The sequence below is a fragment of the Coregonus lavaretus genome, assembly GCF_964263955.1.
Source record: "Coregonus lavaretus genome assembly, chromosome: 10".
Classification (NCBI taxonomy): Eukaryota; Metazoa; Chordata; class Actinopteri; order Salmoniformes; family Salmonidae; genus Coregonus; species Coregonus lavaretus.
The window spans coordinates 1,367,184-1,388,607 of NC_139997.1; the positions used below are offsets into that span (position 1 = coordinate 1,367,184).

The following is a 21,424-nucleotide window of genomic DNA, read 5'->3' on the forward strand; positions in this document are numbered from 1 at the left end:
TGTTGTGGTCGGCCATGCCAGTCAGTAGCTGTCTGAAGTCTCCCCTCTTACCTTCTCATAGTAGTGGATGTTGTGGTCGGCCATGCCAGTCAGTAGCTGTCTGAAGTCTCCCCTCTTACCTTCTCATAGTAGTGGATGTTGTGGTCGGCCATGCCAGTCAGTAGCTGTCTGAAGTCTCCCCTCTTACCTTCTCATAGTAGTGGATGTTGTGGTCGGCCATGCCAGTCAGTAGCTGTCTGAAGTCTCCCCTCTTACCTTCTCATAGTAGTGGATGTTGTGGTCGGCCATGCCAGTCAGTAGCTGTCTGAAGTCTCCCCTCTTACCTTCTCATAGTAGTGGATGTTGTGGTCGGCCATGCCAGTCAGTAGCTGTCTGAAGTCTTGTCTCTTGTTGTTCTGCCAGCGGTCCCAGTCCGACTTCAGGTCAGCATTGAAACACTCCACTCTGTCCTGGCACTTCTCCACGTCTGCAGGCACCTGCTGTAGGGAGGGGACAGGGGACAGAACTAAGCACCTTCTGTAGGGAGGGGACAGGGGACAGAACTATGCACCTTCTGTAGGGAGGGGACAGGGGACAGAACTAAGCACCTTCTGTAGAGAGGGGACAGGGGACAGAACTAAGCACCTGCTGTAGGGAGGGGACAGGGGACAGAACTAAGCACCTTCTGTAGGGAGGGGACAGGGGACAGAACTAAGCACCTGCTGTAGGGAGGGGACAGGGGACAGAACTAAGCACCTGCTGTAGGGAGGGGACAGGGGACAGAACTAAGCACCTTCTGTAGGGAGGGGACAGGGGACAGAACTAAGCACCTGCTGTAGAGAGGGGACAGGGGACAGAACTAAGCACCTGCTGTAGGGAGGGGACAGGGGACAGAACTAAGCACCTTCTGTAGGGAGGGGACAGGGGACAGAACTAAGCACCTGCTGTAGGGAGGGGACAGGGGACAGAACTAAGCACCTGCTGTAGAGAGGGGACAGGAAACAGCACCTGCTGTAGGGAGGGGACAGGGGACAGAACTAAGCACCTGCTGTAGAGAGGGGACAGGAAACAGCACCTGCTATAGAGAGGGGACAGGGGACAGAACTAAGCACATGCTGTAGGGAGGGGACAGGGAACAGCACCTGCTGTAGAGAGGGGACAGGGGACAGCACCTGCTTTAGGGAGGGGACAGGGGACAGAACTAAGCACCTTCTGTAGGGAGGGGACAGGGAACAGCACCTGCTTTAGGGAGGGGAAAGGGGACAGAACTAAGCACCTTCTGTAGGGAGGGGACAGGGAACAGCACCTGCTGTAGGGAGGGGACAGGGAACAGCACCTGCTGTGGGGAGGGGACAGGGGACAGAACTAAGCACCTTCTGTAGAGAGGGGACAGGGAACAGCACCTGCTGTGGGGAGGGGACAGGGGACAGAACTAAGCACCTTCTGTAGGGAGGGGGCAGGGAACAGAACTAAGCACCTTCTGTAGGGAGGGGACAGGGGACAGAACTAAGCACCTTCTGTAGAGAGGGGACAGGGAACAGAACTAAGCACCTTCTGTCGAGAGGGGACAGGGAACAGCACCTGCTGTAGGGAGGGGACAGGGAACAGCACCTGCTGTAGGGAGGGGGCAGGGGACAGAACTAAGCACCTTCTGTAGAGAGGGGACAGGGAACAGAACTAAGCACCTTCTGTAGAGAGGGGACAGGGAACAGCACCTGCTGTAGGGAGGGGACAGGGAACAGCACCTGCTGTAGGGAGGGGACAGGGAACAGAACTAAGCACCTGCTGAAGGGAGGGGACAGGGAACAGCACCTGCTGTAGAGAGGGGACAGGGGACAGAACTAAGCACCTTCTGTAGAGAGGGGACAGGGAACAGAACTAAGCACCTTCTGTAGGGAGGGGACAGGGGACAGAACTAAGCACCTTCTGTAGAGAGGGGACAGGGAACAGAACTAAGCACCTTCTGTAGGGAGGGGACAGGGAACAGCACCTGCTGTAGGGAGGGGACAGGGGACAGCACCTGCTGTAGGGAGGGAACAGGGAACAGAACTAAGCACCTTCTGTAGGGAGGGGACAGGGAACAGCACCTGCTGTAGGGAGGGGACAGGGAACAGCACCTTCTGTAGGGAGGGGACAGGGGACAGAACTAAGCACCTTCTGTAGGGAGGGGACAGGGAACAGCACCTGCTGTAGAGAGGGGACAGGGAACAGAACCTGCTGTGGGGAGGGGACAGGGAACAGAACTAAGCACCTTCTGTAGGGAGGGGACAGGGAACAGAACTAAGCACCTTCTGTAGGGAGGGGACAGGGAACAGCACCTGCTGTAGGGAGGGGACAGGGAACAGCACCTGCTGTAGGGAGGGGACAGGGAACAGCACCTGCTGTAGGGAGGGGACAGGGAACAGCACCTGCTGTGGGGAGGGGACAGGAAACAGAACTAAGCACCTGCTGTAGGGAGGGGACAGGGGACAGAACTAAGCACCTGCTGTGGGGAGGGGACAGGGGACAGAACTAAGCACCTGCTGTAGAGAGGGGACAGGGGACAGAACTAAGCACCTGCTGTGGGGAGGGGACAGGGAACAGAACTAAGCACCTGCTGTAGGGAGGGGACAGGGGACATAACTAAGCACCTGCTGTGGGGAGGGGACAGGGAACAGAACTAAGCACCTGCTGTAGGGAGGGGACAGGGGACAGAACTAAGCACCTGCTGTGGGGAGGGGACAGGGAACAGAACTAAGCACCTGCTGTAGGGAGGGGACAGGGAACAGCACCTGCTGTGGGGAGGGGACAGGGAACAGCACCTGCTGTAGGGAGGGGACAGGGGACAGAACTAAGCACCTGCTGTAGAGAGGGGACAGGGGACAGAACTAAGCACCTTCTGTAGAGAGGGGACAGGGGACAGAACTAAGCACCTTCTGTAGAGAGGGGACAGGGGACAGAACCTGCTGTAGAGAGGGGACAGGGGACAGAACTAAGCACCTTCTGTAGGGAGGGGACAGGGAACAGCACCTGCTGTAGAGAGGGGACAGGGGACAGAACTAAGCAACTTCTGTAGAGAGGGGACAGGGAACAGCACCTGCTGTAGAGAGGGGACAGGGGACAGAACTAAGCACCTTCTGTAGAGAGGGGACAGGGGACAGAACCTGCTGTAGAGAGGGGACAGGGGACAGAACTAAGCACCTTCTGTAGGGAGGGGACAGGGGACAGAACTAAGCACCTTCTGTAGAGAGGGGACAGGGAACAGAACTAAGCACCTTCTGTAGAGAGGGGACAGGGGACAGAACCTGCTGTAGAGAGGGGACAGGGGACAGAACTAAGCACCTTCCGTAGGGAGGGGACAGAACTAAGCACCTTCTGTAGAGAGGGGACAGGGGACAGAACTAAGCACCTTCTGTAGAGAGGGGACAGGGGACAGAACTAAGCACCTTCTGTAGGGAGGGGACAGGGGACAGAACTAAGCACCTTCTGTAGAGAGGGGACAGGGAACAGCACCTGCTGTAGAGAGGGGACAGGGGACAGAACTAAGCACCTTCTGTAGAGAGGGGACAGGGAACAGAACTAAGCACCTTCTGTAGAGAGGGGACAGGGAACAGAACTAAGCACCTGCTGTAGAGAGGGGACAGGGGACAGAACTAAGCACCTTCTGTAGGGAGGGGACAGGGGACAGAACTAAGCACCTTCTGTAGGGAGGGGACAGGGGACAGCACCTGCTGTAGGGAGGGGACAGGGAACAGCACCTGCTGTAGAGAGGGGACAGGGAACAGAACTAAGCACATGCTGTAGGGAGGGGACAGGAAACAGAACTAAGCATCTTCTGTAGGGAGGGGACAGGGAACAGCACCTGCTGTAGGGAGGGGACAGGGAACAGCACCTGCTGTAGGGAGGGGACAGGAAACAGAACTAAGCACCTGATGTAGGGAGGGGACAGGGAACAGCACCTGCTGTAGGGAGGGGACAGGGAACAGCACCTGCTGTGGGGAGGGGACAGGGGACAGAACTAAGCACATGCTGTAGGGAGGGGACAGGGAACAGCACCTGCTGTAGGGAGGGGACAGGGAACAGCACCTGCTGTAGGGAGGGGACAGGGGACAGAACTAAGCATCTTCTGTAGGGAGGGGACAGGGAACAGCACCTGCTGTAGGGAGGGGACAGGGAACAGCACCTGCTGTAGGGAGGGGACAGGAAACAGAACTAAGCACCTGCTGTAGGGAGGGGACAGGGAACAGCACCTGCTGTAGGGAGGGGACAGGGGACAGCACCTGCTGTAGGGAGGGGACAGAGGACAGCACCTGCTGTAGGGAGGGGACAGGGAACAGCACCTGCTGTAGGGAGGGGACAGGGAACAGCACCTGCTGTGGGGAGGGGACAGGGAACAGAACTAAGCACCTGCTGTAGGGAGGGGACAGGGAACAGCACCTGCTGTGGGGAGGGGACAGGGAACAGCACCTGCTGTAGGGAGGGGACAGGGAACAGAACTAAGCACCTGCTGTAGGGAGGGGACAGGGAACAGCACCTGCTGTAGGGAGGGGACAGGGAACAGCACCTGCTGTAGGGAGGGGACAGGGAACAGCACCTGCTGTAGGGAGGGGACAGGGAACAGCACCTGCTGTAGGGAGGGGACAGGGAACAGCACCTGCTGTAGGGAGGGGACAGGAAACAGCACCTGCTGTAGGGAGGGGACAGCACCCACAGGGTGTTGAGTAGACTAGACTCTAGGGCCCACAGGGTGTTGAGTAGACTAGACTCTAGGGCCCACAGGGTGTTGAGTAGACTAGACTCTAGGGCCCACAGGGTGTTGAGTAGACTAGACTCTAGGGCCCACAGGGTGTTGAGTAGACTAGACTCTAGGGCCCACAGGGTGTTGAGTAGACTAGACTCTAGGGCCCACAGGGTGTTGAGTAGACTAGACTCTAGGGCCCACAGGGTGTTGAGTAGACTAGACTCTAGGGCCCACAGGGTGTTGAGTAGACTAGACTCTAGGGCCCACAGGGTGTTGATTAGACTAGACTCTAGGGCCCACAGGGTGTTGAGTAGACTAGACTCTAGGGCCCACAGGGTGTTGAGTAGACTAGACTCTAGGGCCCACAGGGTGTTGAGTAGACTAGACTCTAGGGCCCACAGGGTGTTGAGTAGACTAGACTCTAGGGCCCACAGGGTGTTGAGTAGACTAGACTCTAGGGCCCACAGGGTGTTGAGTAGACTAGACTCTAGGGCCCACAGGGTGTTGAGTAGACTAGACTCTAGGGCCCACAGGGTGTTGAGTAGACTAGACTCTAGGGCCCACAGGGTGTTGAGTAGACTAGACTCTAGGGCCCACAGGGTGTTGAGTAGACTAGACTCTAGGGCCCACAGGGTGTTGAGTAGACTAGACTCTAGGGCCCACAGGGTGTTGAGTAGACTAGACTCTAGGGCCCACAGGGTGTTGAGTAGACTAGACTCTAGGGCCCACAGGGTGTTGAGTAGACTAGACTCTAGGGCCCACAGGGTGTTGAGTAGACTAGACTCTAGGGCCCACAGGGTGTTGAGCAGACTAGACTCTAGGGCCCACAGGGTGTTGAGTAGACTAGACTCTAGGGACCACAGGACTAGACTCACTGTGGCTGCTGGCCTCTCTTCTTTCTGGAAGGCAGCAGCTTCCAGTTTAGCCTCGTATTCCGCCTGGATGTTGTCCCTCTTCTTCAGAACAGCCTGACAGCAGAGCAAACACATTTTACATTTACATTTTAGTCATTTAGCAAACGCTCTTATCCAGAGCGACTTACAGGAGCAATTCGGGTTAAGGGCACATCGACAGATTTTTCGCCTAGTCAGCTCGGGGACAACGCTCTTAACCACTGAGCTACCTGCCGCCCCAGATGTAAAATAACACACACACAGTCCCTCTCCTTTAGAGCAGCCTGACAGAGCAAAACACGGCAGATGTTAGCAGCCGGCTGCAGAGACAAGCCAGACCGCTACAGCCACTTGGAAGCCTAAGAATGGCTGAGGTTCACACACCCTCCTCAGAGATCCCCCTCAGAGATCCCCCTCAGAGATCCCCCTCAGAGATCCCCCTCAGAGATCCCCCTCTGAGATCCCCCTCTGAGATCCCCCTCTGAGATCCACCTCTGAGATCCCCCCCTGTCTGGAGGCATTCATTATGCTCATAATTGCAATCCAAACTTCTTAATTAAAATCATAGTTTAATCATAATTTAATATTCGTTTTCATCTTGAATAAAAACAACATTTACAGTGCCTTGCAAAAGTATTTATATTTTTTAAAAGATTAATAAAAATGTAATAAATTAAATATAGTTGTTGCATAAGTATTCATCTCCCTGAGTCCATACATGGTAGAAACACCTTTGGCAGCGATTACAGCTGTGAGGCTTTCTGGGTAAATCTTTAAGCGCTACGCACACCTGGATTGTACAATATCATAGGGTTGGACGGTATACTGATTTCCATACCGTGCCTGTGCCATCCCGGGATATATGGTATTACCGTGCCTGTGCCATCCCGGGATATATGGTATTACCGTGCCTGTGCCATCCCGGGATATATGGTATTACCGTGCCTGTGCCATCCCGGGATATATGGTATTACCGTGCCTGTGCCATCCCGGGATATATGGTATTACCGTGCCTGTGCCATCCCGAGATATATGGTATTACCGTGCCTGTGCCATCCCGGGATATATGGTATTACCGTGCCTGTGCCATCCCGAGATATATGGTATTACCGTGCCTGTGCCATCCCGAGATATATGGTATTACCGTGCCTGTGCCATCCCGGGATATATGGTATTACCGTGCCTGTGCCATCCCGAGATATATGGTATTACCGTGCCTGTGCCATCCCGGGATATATGGTATTACCGTGCCTGTGCCATCCCGGGATATATGGTATTACCGTGCCTGTGCCATCCCGGGATATATGGTATTACCGTGCCTGTGCCATCCCGGGATATATGGTATTACCGTGCCTGTGCCATCCCGGGATATATGGTATTACCGTGCCTGTGCCATCCCGGGATATATGGTATTACCAGTAATGCACACAAGGGGCAATATTTTGTTTTGCTTTATCTATTACCTAGTGCACAAGTTGACTGCAGGTATTTATTTAAAAAGTACTAATATTCAAAGCCCCAAATAAACGTCACTTCGCAGAATGCTAACAAAATGCTAACACGTACTAAGGAATTCTCATAGCGGATGCTAGGCAAATGCTAACGAGCGCATGCAAACATTTACTACTAGGAGAGACAACCCAGCTCAAAGTTATGCAAGTACACTATATATATACAAAAGTATTTGGACTAGTGTTGTCACGATAACAACATTTTACAAATGACACGATACCAGGCTAAGTATCGCGATACAGATTAGTATCGCGAAACACGGTGGTTAAAAATCAGTGGCCTAGCATTATGTTCGCCAAGTCCCCCGGACGCTTTTTCAAGTTTTCTAAACCTTCCCCAAAAACATGTCACTGAAATGCACACTTCTACTCAATACAACACATTGAATTTAACTTCACACTGTTCAGTGTATAATAGAATACTGCATAAAATGGCTGATTTGATCATATTTGCTAAGGCCTACCTTAGGAATGGGAGGAAGGAATATACATGCATAATGATCTGCATGTCATTGTGTCAGTAAGGGGAAAACACTGCATGAAACCTTCTTAACCTCCCGACTGGCGCAGTGGTCTAAGGCACTGCATCGCAGTGCTAGCTGTGCCACTAGAGATCCTGGTTCGAATCCAGGCTCTGTCATAGCCGCCCGCGACAGGGAGACCCATGGGGCGGCGCACAATTGGCCCAGCGTCGTCCAGGGTAGGGGAGAGAATGGCTGGCAGGGATGTAGCTCAGTTGGTAGAGCATGGCGCTTGCAACGCCAGGGTTGTGGGTTCGATTCCCACGGGGGGCCAGTATGAAAAATAAAAAAATAATGTATGCACTCAATAACTGTAAGTTGCTCTAAAAAGTACTAATATTCAATGCCCAAAAAACATAACTTACCAGAATGCTAACAAACACTAAGGAATCCTCATAGAGAATGCTAACGAGCACATTGCAAACATTTTGTATTTTGTGACCTAAACTATACAAGTATAAAAGTAACTCCAAATTGCGAGTCAGTTAGCTGCACGCGCAAAATGAATATTAGCCAGCAAGGTTCTTGATCTAGGAGGGGATTCTCTGCTGTTACCAAGCAAATGCTTGATTTTGGAAGAAGCTAACCACTTAGCTAGACAGCGAACTAGCTACTAAATTAGCAAACGGTATATACAGTATACCGCCCAAGCCTACGATATTTGCCTATTGTTATTGATTATGGATAGACAGCAATTTTCAAGTCTTGCCATAGTATTTCAAGCAACCGTAACTTGGTCACTTAAGAACATTCACTGTCGTCTTGGTAACCAACTCCAGTGTAGATTTGGCCTTGTGTTTTAGGTTATTGTCCTGCTGAAAGGTGAATTCCTCTCCCAGTGTCTGGTGTAAAGCAGACTGAACCAGGTTTTCCTCTAGGATTTTGCCTGTGCTTAGCCCTATCCTGTTTATTTTTATCCTGAAAATCTCCCCAGTATTTGCCAATGTCAAGCACACCCATAACCCGATGCAGTCACCACCATGCTTGAAAATACGAAGAGTGGTACTCAGTGAAGTGTTGGATTTGCCCCAAAGGCTTTGCATTTATGCCAGAAAGTGTATTCCTTTGCCATGTTTTGTTGTTGTTGCAGTATTACTTTAGTGCCTTGTTTTCTAAACAAGATTCATGTTTTGGAATATTTTTTATATTTGTGTTCTTTTCACTCTGTCATTTAGGTTAGTATTGTGGAGTCACTACAATGTTGTTGATCCATCCTCAGTTCTCTCCCATCACAGCCGTTGAACTCTGTAGCCATTTTAAAATCACCAATGGCCTCACGGTGACATCCCTGAGCAGTTTCATTCCTGTCCTGCAGCTCAGTTCCGAAGGACGACTGTATCTTTGATGTGTCTGGGTGGTTTAATATATAATCCACAGCATCATTATTAACTTGACCACGGCTTAAAGAGATATTCAATGTCTGATTTGTTATTGTTAATCATCTACCAATCACTGCCCTTCTTTATGAGGCTTTCTAAAAGCTCCCTGGTCTTTGTAGTTGAATCTGTGCTTGAAATTCAATACTTGACTGAGGGACTTACAGATGTATGTATGGAGGACAGAGGAAGGGTTAGTCATTTAGTGTCAACCACTATTATTTCACACAGAGTGAGTCCATGTAATTTATTAAGTGATTTGTTAAGCCAAATTCTACTCCTGAACTCATTTAGGCTTGCCTAAACAAAGGGGCTGAATACTTATGCAACGACTATACTTGAGTTATATAATATGTTTATTAATCTTTCTTCCACTTTGACAGAGTATTTTGTGTATATTGTTGACAAAAACTGACAATTAAATCAATTTTAATCCCACTTTGTAACACAATAAAACGTGAAGAAATTAAAAAGGGGTCTGAATACTTTTGCAGGCGTTGTGTATACCAAATCTAAATTTAAACAATGACAGGTTAGGGTTAGGATGGGTGGAAGTGAAAATCTGAGATAAACACCAAATTCTATTGCCTGAGGAAACCTTAACCCCAAGACAGCTCTCATTATGTCTCAACACAAACATGACTTGTCAGCAAAAGTCATTCTAGGGAAAGAGGAAGCGACACGTCCTGATGTGGTGAAAGTCTGCTTCCTCAGCAGTCTGGCAGGTGAGAGGACATTAGAGAGAGAGAGAGAGAGGAAACCAGACTCTCCAGGCTGAAAAGCAATTTGACTGAAATATGTGCCTTCAGAAAGTATTTCCCAACCCTCGACTGTTTCCACATGTTGTTGTGTTACAGCACATTCAAATGCAAATGGCTTATAACAGGCCTACATACAGCACCCCATAATGGCAAGGTGGAATTATGTTTTTTTTAAACTTTGACAAATTAAATTAAAAATGAAAAGCTGAAATGTCTTGAGTCAATAAGTATTCAACCCCTTTGTTATGGCAAGCCTAAATAAGTTCAGGAGTACTAATGTGCTTAACAAATCACATAAGTGTTTAACATGATTTTTGAATGACTACCTCATCTGTACCCCGCACATACAATTATCTGTAAGGTCCCTCAGTCGAGCAGTGAATTTCAAACACAAATTCAACCACAAAGACCAGGGAGGTTTTTCAATGCCTCACAAAGAAGGGCACCTATTGGTAGATGGGTAAAAATAAAAAAAGCAGACATTGAATATCCCTTTGAGCATGGTGAAGTTATTAATTACACTTTGGATGGTGTATCAATACACCCAGTCACTACAAAGATACAGGCGTCCTTCCTAACTTAGTTGCCGGAGAGGAAGGAAATCGCTCAGGGATTTCACCATGAGGCCAACGGTGACTTTACAGAGTTTAATGGCTGTGTGTGGAGAAAACTGAGCACGTCTCCAGAGCCGCTGAGCCGGAGGAGTGCGTATTAATCCTGCTTTAGAATTAATTGCGGCCAGCCAGCAGGTCAAACGAATGACAAAAAATGTACTCAGAAAAATTAATCATGATTCAACAGTCAGTAAAAAGAGTAGTTCAAATAGAACTAAATCGTTCGCGAACTGCAGTTTGGTCAGTGAAGGAAATCAGCATATTTTGTGTTGTGGTTTGCATATGATCACAAACAAAGTACTAGGGTAGTGAATTGATGTTAGTGAAGGAAAGTTAGCCTACAAAGATGAAAGCTACCGGTATCTTCTTGCATTGTAAAGTGTTCTAGCCTGCAATGACATTGTTTCACGAACAGTAATTAACAGATTCAACATTTCTACATGCCGTGTTGCATTATTCAAATGTGTTAACTTCAGTGTAACATGAGTGGGGAGCTAACATGATGCAGCCCAGACTGCCAGTGGGTTCAGTGGTTCCTCAGAACAGGCTTGAGCCAGTATGAGTGGGGAGCTAACATGATGCAGCCCAGACTGCCAGTGGTTTTCTCGTCAGCAGTAAGTGGAGCAGGAAAAAGACATGCACGGTGTTATAAGGCTATAAAGGCTTCGCTGGTAGACAGAACTGATCCTCTCAAATCAGTAGACGGCATAAGACACATTTGACAGACGTACTGAAAGTGTTTCATGTTCTAGTATTGAAAACGTACTGAAGTTTCGGTATACTGTCCTTTACTGTATTCTACTGTACCTTCATGGAATCATTCTACTGCATTCTACTGTACCTTCATGGAATCATTCTACTGTATTCTACTGTACCTTCATGGAATCATTCTACTGTATTCTACTGTCCCTTCATGGAATCATTCTACTGTATTCTACTGTACCTTTACGGACTCAATGTAGAGGACGTATTCTCGGAGCACAGGCAGGAAGTCTTCGCTCATGTCCTCGGTGAGTTCGTCCAGAGCGCTGGAGCAGTTAGCTATGCAGCCGGACACGCCCTCCAGGGGCTCCTGTAGCTCCGCCTCCGACGCCGCCCAGGTGGTGTAGAGAGGACCGTACTCACGCAGCTCTACCAGGTACTCTGAATACACAGGGGAGGAGGGACACAGTAGTCAGAGAGAGCAGAGAGGAAAGAGGAGGCAGTCCAGGTGGTGTAGACAGGACCGTACTCACGCAGCTCTACCAGGTACTCTGAGTACACAGGGGAGGAGGGACACAGTAGTCAGAGAGAGCAGAGAGGAAAGAGGAGGCAGTCCAGGTGGTGTAGACAGGACCGTACTCACGCAGCTCTACCAGGTACACACACACAGACAGAGTTAGCTGCACACACACACACACACACACACACACACACAGACACACACAGACACACACACACACACACAGAGAGAGTTAGCTGCACACACACACACACAGAGAGTTAGCTGCACACACACACACACACACACACACACACACACACACACACAGACACACACAGACACACACACACACACACACAGAGAGAGTTAGCTGCACACACACATACACAGAGAGAGAGTTAGCTGCACACACACACACACACACACACCAGGGAGTCACTGACACAGAGTCAGACAGAGAGTCACAGCCCAGCTAGAGGCAAAGCGACAGTCAGAAAAGACCCAGCAATAACCTTTACCTCCCTGTTACCTACCGGACTGTTCTTTGATGATTCTCTGCGCTATCCTGTCGATGGTACCCAGCTTCTGTGTGAACAAATCCAGGTAGTCTCCCATAACAGAAAACTCCATGGGTCGGCCCCTCAGCTTGTACCCTCCTGTCACGTGCTTCACCGACTCCCCCATCTTAGAGAGCAGGGCTAGGCCTTGTCTCTTATTCAGGTCCTGGGGAGAAAACACAACACGCAGGTTAACACCTCAACACGCAGGTTAACACCTCAACACGCAGGTTAACACCTCAACACGCAGGTTACCACCTCAACACGCAGGTTAACACCTCAACACGCAGGTTAACCCCTCAACACGCAGGTTACCACCTCAACACGCAGGTTACCACCTCAACACGCAGGTTACCACCTCAACACGCAGGTTACCACCTCAACACGCAGGTTACCACCTCAACACGCAGGTTAACACCTCAACACACAGGTTAACACCTCAACACGCAGGTTAACACCTCAACACGCAGGTTAACACCTCAACACGCAGGTTACCACCTCAACACGCAGGTTAACACCTCAACACGCAGGTTAACACCTCAACACGCAGGTTAACACCTCAACACGCAGGTTACCACCTCAACACACAGGTTAACACCTCAACACGCAGGTTAACACCTCAACACGCAGGTTAACACCTCAACACGCAGGTTACCACCTCAACACACAGGTTACCACCTCAACACGCAATCACACACAAAACACAACGTTTAGAGCCTTCCACCACGGTTACAACATTACACCAACAGATGAAGACTAACCAGTGCCCCCGCACATTGACTCTGTACCGGTACCCCCTGTATATAGCCTCCCTACTGTTATTTTATTTTACTGCTGCTCTTTAAAAAAAAAATTATTGTATTTTTTTACTTAACACTATTTTTTTCTTCTTAAAACTGCATTGTTGGTTAAGGGCTTGTAAGTAAGCATTTCACTGTAAGGTCTACACCTGTTGTATTCGGCGCATGTGGCAAATAAACATGTGATTTGATTTGATGTCTCAGAGACTTTGATTGGAGATTCCTTCAAGCTTTATTCACTGTGGGAGGTACGAGTCAGAAATACATACAGGACTGTAATGCCTACAGTATTTGCTCATTTCTCTCCCATCTAACATACTAGGCGGTATCCATATTGTCATACCTTCATACCGACCTTGTGCCAAACCGGGATATTCAGTAATACCGGCACTGAATATAAGGGCCGCTATTTTCAAACCCCACTGAGTCTCTGTAATCCGAAGGTTAGCAATGCTAACAAGTAAACGTAAAATCCCATAGCGAATGCTAGTTAAATGCTAATTTATGATTTGCAAATATTTTAGAAGAATATACAGTGAACAAAAATATAAACGCAACAATTTCAAAGATTTTACTGAGTTACAGTTCATATAACGAAATCAGTCAATTTAAATAAATTCATTAGGCCCTAAACTATGGAGTTCACATAATTGGGAATACAGATATGCATCTGTTGGGTCACAGATACCTTTAAAAAAAAGTAGGGGCGTGGATCAGAAAACAACTTCTCTTCAATGGCTGTGCGAAGTTGCTGGCTATTGGTGGGAACTGGAACATGCTGTCGTACACGTCGATCCAGAGCATTCCAAACATGCTCAATGACTGACATGTCTGGGGAGTATGCAGGCCATGGAAGAACTGGGACATTTTCAGCTTCCAGAAATTGTGTACAGATCCTTGCGGCATGGGGTTGTGCATTATCATGCTGAAACATGTGGCGATGGAGGTGGATAAATGGCAGGACAATGGGCCTCAGGATCTCGTCACGGTATCTCTGTGCATTCAAATTGCCATCGATAAAATGCAATTGTGTTAGTTGTCCGTAGCTTAGACTTGCCCATACCATAACCTGTTCACAACGTTGACATCAGCAAACCGCTCGAACCCACACGACGCCATATACTGTCTGCCATCTGCCAGGTATAGTTGAAACCGGGATTCATCCGTGAAGAGCATACTTCTCCAGCGTGCCAGTGGCCATCGAAGGTGAGCATTTGCCCACAAGTCGGTTACAACGCCGGACTTCAGTAAGGCCAAGACCCTGGTGAGGACGACGAGCACGCAGATGAGCTTCCCTGAGACGGTTTCTGACAGTTTGTGCAGAAATTATTCGGTTGTGCAAACCCACAGTTTCATCAGCTGTCCGGGTGGCTGGTCTCAGACGATCCAGCAGGTGAAGTAGCCCGATGTGGAGGTCCTGGGCTGGCGTGGTTACACGTGGTCTGGGGAGGTCCTGGGCTGGCGTGGTTACACGTGGTCTGGGGAGGTCCTGGGCTGGCGTGGTTACACGTGGTCTGGGGAGGTCCTGGGCTGGCGTGGTTACACGTGGTCTGGGGAGGTCCTGGGCTGGCGTGGTTACACGTGGTCTGCGGTTGTGAGGTCGGTTGGACGTACTGCCAAATTCTCTAAAACAACGATGTTAGAGAAATTAACATTCAATTCACTGGCAACAGCTCAGGTGGACATTCCTGCAATCTTCATGCCAATTGCACGCTCCCTCAAAACTTGACACATCTTTGCAAATTTTTTAGTGGCATTTTATTGTCCCCAGCACAAGGTGCACCTGTGTAATGATCATGCTGTTTAATCAGCTTGTTGATATGCCACACCTGTCAGGTGGATGGATTGTCCCGGACCACCCATACACAAAAATGTATGCACGCATGACTGTAAGTCGCTTTGGATAAAAGCGTCTGCTAAATGGCATTAAAAAAAAAAAAAAAAAAAAAAAAAGCTAACTAACAGGGATGTCAACAAATTTGTGCACAACATTTTTGAGAAATACGTTTTTTGTGAGTAAGGAACATTTCTGGGATCTTTTATTTCAGCTCATGAAACATGGGACCAACACTTCACATGTTGCGATTATATTTTTGTTCAGATTAGAAGAATATGCAATTTTGCAGACACTTTTATCCAAAGCGACTTACAGTAGTGAGTACCTACATTTTCATACTGGTCCCCCGTGGGAATCGAACCCACAACCCTGGTGTTGCAAGCACCATGCTCTACCAACTGAGCTACATGTGATCTTTCACACCAGCGACCCGGTTTCGTTCCCCTGCCCTGCTGTTCGCTACATTGGTGTCAGAAGTGGGATTTTATGCAGTCTCTGACATAAGCTATTTACAGGACAGCCATCCCAGGCACGCACAAAACAAATATTAGACAGCAAGGCTCTTGATCCAGGAGGGGATTCTCTGGTGTTACCAAGAGGAGTTTGATTTCGCAAGAAGCTAACCAGCTAGATCAGGGGCCTTCAACAGGCAGATCACCAGCTACATCATCGGCCTTCAACAGGTAGATCACCAGCTACATCAGGGGCCTTCAACAGGCAGATCACCAGCTACCAGTAGCTCGCCAAGCTGAAAGTATTTTTTTTTTCATGTGTTCAATCGCAAACTGTGATAAATATAAAGCTCCCAGCAACTATCTAATCAAAGCTACATCAACATTATCCCACTCCTGGTTAGCCACTATTGGCTTAAAAAGCCAAACGTAACAATATCTGCCAATTAATTTCCAGCAATATTGCCCGTCTTTCTGTTTGGTGCACGCATTTGTCTATCACTCCGTATGTAGCCAGTAAGCAATGCTAATGATAACCGTTTTGTGGGTAGACAAATACTTTCCCCAAAAACCTTCTCAATTAAATGTGAACTGCAAAGTAGGCTTACCTGACAAAGATCTCATGAATATTTGTATCAATTGGGTGGCCATTGTTTTGCAAACTCTGCCGTGACATGTTCTGTAGCAGTGGGGCTAACAGCAGAAACATCACTAGACCGACACGTTCCGCTTTCGCTTAATACACAATTAAACGGGAATCACACTCAAAAATCTAAATGTGTTTGCTTTTTTTTCCTGAGAGCTCACAAATTGGTCTTCTGATGTGATTTAAGCATTGACATAGACTCAGAACATCCATTAGAGTAAAAAACTGAAGAAGGAAAAAAAAACTGGAAATATAAAACAGAATTCCGGAAAATACCCACAAATATTTGATGGGGCCCCCTTAAGAGTTGTTTATTAACCATTACTGTACCAGGTATATTGACAGAAAACACATCTCTTGTATATCACGGACCCGGGGAAGAGTTTCAGGGTAGAGAAGAATGTGCCTTACATCGAAAGCTATAAAAAAAAAAAGTTGTCTGAAGACCCCTGAGCTAGATACCTACTAAGTTAGCAAACCAAATGCACCACTTCAGAGCATTTAGCACTGTGGTATCTTAGGATGCTTCTTAGATCGATGACACCGGACAAGTACGTACGTTTTAGTATTTAATTGTAACTTAGAATAACATTACAGGAATTCACCTGGTGTAAGCTATCTGAGCACGGTTATATGGTCAGACATTGAAATGGCTACGGATAGCGGAACGCAAACCCCGTATTGAGTCAATACTGCCATCTATTGGTAAACATAATACTTAACATACATTTCCCAGGTTACTACATTCCCCCCTTTTTGGCTAATAAATCAACTTAATTCCTTTCTGAGCTAGGCTGCCAACTAAACATTTATGATTTTTCATAACAATCACATTTCTTGTTTGTTTTTTACAATCCTATTCATAATTCATTATTTATATATTTACTTGTTTTTATTTTTTTTACTTCAGTGACCTCTAGGAACATGATCTTCCTTAGGATCTGAAATAGTCTGGCGGATGTCTCTCTCTCTAATGGAGCGTCTCCGAGGTGGTGTAGCTGGTGCCAACAGCACTTCACCACTTCACCACAACAAAGTCCTGGTGGTCTCAGGTTGTTTGTCCAACTGCAACTCTGGGGAACGTTCCAAAGTCCTGGTGGTCTCAGGTTGTTTGTCCAACTGCAACTCTGGGGAACGTTCCAATGTCCTGGTGGTCTCAGGTTGTTTGTCCAACTGCAACTCTGGGGAACGTTCCAATGTCCTATCCTGCTTGTTTAAGCATCATCCAACACATCGATCTTCAAGACTTAGTCATTTTCTCCTTCCTGAGGGATTATTTCTGGAACGGGCAGCCTACTTAGAGCATCAGTGTTCTCATTGTATCTACCTGGCTTGTAGATTATTCTGTACTCGTAGGCCCTGAGCCACACAGCCCTACGTTGAACTCTTGGAGAGACCATTTCTGGTACTGGCTTTTGTTCATGGAACAGAGAGAACAGAGGCTTCTGGTCGGTCACAATAGTGAATGTTCTCCCGTATAAGTACTTGTGTATAAGGACCCCTTGGCGTCCACCTTGTGACCCAGGTACTGCACTTCATCAGCAAACAGCGTACACTTGCTCCTCTTCAGCCGGAGACCGGCCTCTTCTATCCTCCTCAAATCTTCACCCAAGTTTCTGAGATGCTCCTCCTTCGTGACAAGAATGTCGTCGAGGTAAACTGCTACCTTGGGTATCCCCTGCAGAACTCCCTCCACGGTTCTTTGGAAGATAACTGGCACGGAGGACACCCTGAAAGGTAAACGTTTGTAGGTAAACATCCCTCTGTGGGTGTTTATGGTCAGGTACTTCTGTGAAGTTTCAACTATTAGCACTTGACAGCCAGTCCTTCCTTGTCCAGCTGGGTGTACTTTTTCCTCCGCTGGCGACAATGTTCTTGACATGGACCCGATAGGTTTCTCTGCGTCATTCTCCATCCAGTTTTGTGAACTGTTGCCCTCCAGTTAACGCTGAAAGCAAGTCCTCCACTCTGGGTATGAGGTACAGCTCCAGAGAGTCACCACATAGATTTAACCATTTGGTCTGAGTATGGGAACAACTGGTGCTGCCTACTCAGAGAACTTGACAGGAATAATTATATCCTCTTTTAAGAGTGTCAATTTCCATATCCACTTTAGGGTTCATGGCATATGGAATTGATCTTGGCCTAATGAATCTGAGAGTAGCATCTGCAGCAGCATGAATGGTAGCTTGGACCCCTTTTAAATTTCCTTAGCTCTTCTTTGAAAACACACTCATGCTTTGATAGCACCTGCTGCACTGTCAATGTCTCTGTGGTGACATGTTTGATTTCCTCCAACCGACCTCTCCCTAGTAAGCTGGGGCCAGTACCCACTACTAAAAGAGGCAGACTTTTATTTTTGTCCTTGATATTCCACTTGAACATCAGCAACTCCAAATCACCGTAATTTTCTCCCGTGTGTATGTTATGAGTTTAATGGGGGGTGTCTCTCAGTCAGTGGTGACCAGTCATTCAGGGCAAGTGGGGCAGAGACCCAAAGTTAATAAAGCCGCATGCAAACATGGTCTCTTTTTTCGCTTTCTTGAGTAAAGGCAGCTCCAAAATGCAGGTGTTTCAGCCTAGCTGAGTAAAGGCAGCTCCAACATGCAGGTGTTTCAGCCTAGCTGGTCCTCTGTAGCTCAGCTGGTAGAGCACGGCGCTTGTAACGCCAAGGGTAGTGGGTTCGATCCCCGGGACCACCCATACACAAAAATGTATGCACGCATGACTGTAAGTCGCTTTGGATAAAAGCATCTGCTAAATGGCATATTATTTATTTTATTTATTATTTAAAGGCAGCTCCAACATGCAGGTGTTTCAGCCTAGCTGAGGAAAGGCAGCTCCAACATGCAGGTGTTTCAGCCTAGCTCAGTGCTTTCTGTGGTGGTGGGGCAGCCAGCGGAACATACGGAGCGTAGGGGTTGGTAATGTTCTGTAGTTGCGCCGTGATTGGCTCAGTGTTCTGTCACTCATGGGGACACTATGTCTGCCAAATCTAAGGGTAGAGCTCGAAAATTCAAGCCCCTTGGGTGCTGCCATAGAGTTACATTAGAAGTGCCCATCCAAGAAGGCTCAAGGGTCTTTGGCCACAGATAAAATGACGTCAAATCACGTTATATCTACAGTAGCTTTGATTGGACTGATCATGTCAACATCATACTTAGAGAACATTACCAACCCTTACCCTTTGTATTTTCCGCTGGCTGCCCCACCACCACCACAGAAAGCACTGAGCTAGGCTGAAACACCTGCATTTTGGAGCTGCCTTTACTCAAGAAAGCAAAAAAGAGACCATGTTTGCATGCGGCTTTATTAACTCAATGTTTTTTCGTTTTTACATTGTTTGCAAACTGATATGTGACACGTATTAATGCCAAAATAACATACAAAACAGGCAACAACAAAAAATATAATTTCAGCTATTTAAACGGTTACGGGATGGCGGAAAGCAAACGTGGTATTGAGTCAATACTGCCATCGATTGGTAAACATAATACTTAACATAAATATACCAGGTTACTACAAGCAGATTTTAAACAGTTAACTTAAAAGTTATAAGATACACTTTACATACAAAAGTATGCCCTTACGGAAAAATATTGCAGTCAGAGTGCAGTATAACTGCAGTATGCTTCAAATACTGTGTCCAAAATTCGTTTTTTTTACTGCAGTAATTTTGCAATTACTGCATCCAGAATATCGAGTATGTGGACACCCCTATTTCAGCCACACCCGTTGCTGACGGGTGTATAAAATCGAGCACACCGCCATGCAATCTCCATAGAAAAACATTGGCAGTAGAATGGCCTTACTGAAGAGCTCAGTGACTTTCAACGTGGCACCGTCATAGGATGCCACCTTTCCAACAAGTCAGTTCGTCAAATGTCTGCCCTCCTAGAGCTGCCCCGGTCAACTAAGTGCTGTTATTGTGAAGTGGAAACGTCTAGGAGCAACAACGGCTCAGCTGCGAAACGGTAGGCCACAGAAGAGGACCGACGAGTGCTGAAGCAAGTAAAAATCGGCTGTCCTCGGTTGCAACACTCACTTCTGAGTTCCAAACTGCAACGTCAGCACAATAACTGTTCGTCGGAAGCTTCATGAAATGGGTTTCGATGGCCGAGCAGCCGCTTCAAGCCTAAGATCACTATGCGCAATGCCAAGCGTCGGCTGGAGTGGTGTAAAGCTCTCCACCATTGGACTCTGGAGCAGCGGAAACGCATTCTCTGGAGTGATGAATCACGTTTCACCATCTGGCAGTCCGACGGACGAATCTGGGTTTGGCGAATGCCAGGAGAATGCTACCATAGTGCCAACTGTAAAATTTAGTGAAGAAGGAATAATGGTCTGGGGCTGTTTTTCATGGTTCGGGCTAGGCCCCTTATTTCCAGTGAAGGGAAATCTTAACGCTACAGCATACAATGACATTCTAGACAATTCTGTGCTTCCAACTTTGTGGCAACAGTTTGGGGAAGGCCCTTCCCTGTTTCAGCATGACAATGCCTCCGTGCACAAAGCGGGGTCCATACAGAATAGTTTGTGTGTGGAAGAACTTGACTGGCCTGCACAGAGCCCTGACCTCAACCCCATCGAACACCTTTGGGATGAATTGGAACGCCGACTGCGAGCCAGGCCTAATCGCCCAACATCAGTGCCCGACCTCACTAATGCGCTTTTGGCTGAATGGAAGCAAGTCCTCGCAGCAATGTTCCAACATCTAGTGGAAAGCCTTCCCAGAAGAGTGGAGGCTGTTATAGCAGCCAAAGGGGGGGGGGCCAACTCCATATTAATGGCCATGATATTGGAATGAGATGTTCGACGATTAGGTGTCCACATACTTTTGGTAATGTAGTGCATCTAGCTGGAAAACATTTAGCTGTGAATTCGTGCTGCAGAACAGTGAAATAGCCCTTACGCAGCCTGGAGGTGTGTTGGGTCATTGCCCTGTTGAAAAACAAATGATAGTCCCACTAAGCCCAAACCAGATGGGATGGCGTATCGCTGCAGAATGCTGTGGTAGCCATACTGGTTAAGCGTGCCTTGAATTCTAAATAAATCACAGACAGTGTCACCAGCAAAGCACCCCCACACCATCACACCACCTCCTCCATGCTTTATGGTGGGAAATACAAATGCAGAGATCATCCGTTCACCCACACCGCGTCTCACAAAGACACGGCGGTTGGAACCAAAAATCTCTCATTTGGACCAAAAATCTCCAAATTGAAGATGTGTCTGTTACTTGAACTCCGTGAAGCATTTATTCGGGTCGTGTGTGCAGTGTCAATAAAGCTTTGAATTCATGGCGACTTAGTGTGAAGTAAAAACATTAGGCTAAAGTCTTCCATGGATAATGTGCTATTTTAGTTTTTGCTAATCTAATGCTGCTCATGTTGGGGGAAAATGTTGTAATTTCCCGGGTCTTGTCATTCCATTTTTTTTCAGTAAAAGTGAAGTGTTGATGGGGGAATCGCAGGATCCCGGTTACCCATGTTAATCCCTAACACATGGTGACCGGGGACTACCGGTAAGATTCATAATGAAAAATAATGTGAC

General features: G+C 47.8%; 1 protein-coding gene across 1 annotated transcript in view; it reads right to left on the reverse strand.

Moving 5' to 3' along the window:
• Positions 1-277: 277 nt before the first annotated feature.
• The window catches only part of LOC311136063 (sorting nexin-30-like), a 55,839-nt gene continuing 34,692 nt past the window's right edge, over positions 278-21,424 (reverse strand). The window contains exons 5-8 of the mRNA XM_084170126.1: positions 12,113-12,302; positions 11,319-11,518; positions 5,575-5,667; positions 278-479 (exon numbers count right to left, since the gene is read on the reverse strand). Coding sequence (XP_084026252.1) covers positions 294-479; positions 5,575-5,667; positions 11,319-11,518; positions 12,113-12,302 — 669 coding nt within the window. The 3' untranslated portion in view covers positions 278-293. The remainder of the gene's footprint in view (positions 480-5,574; positions 5,668-11,318; positions 11,519-12,112; positions 12,303-21,424) is intronic.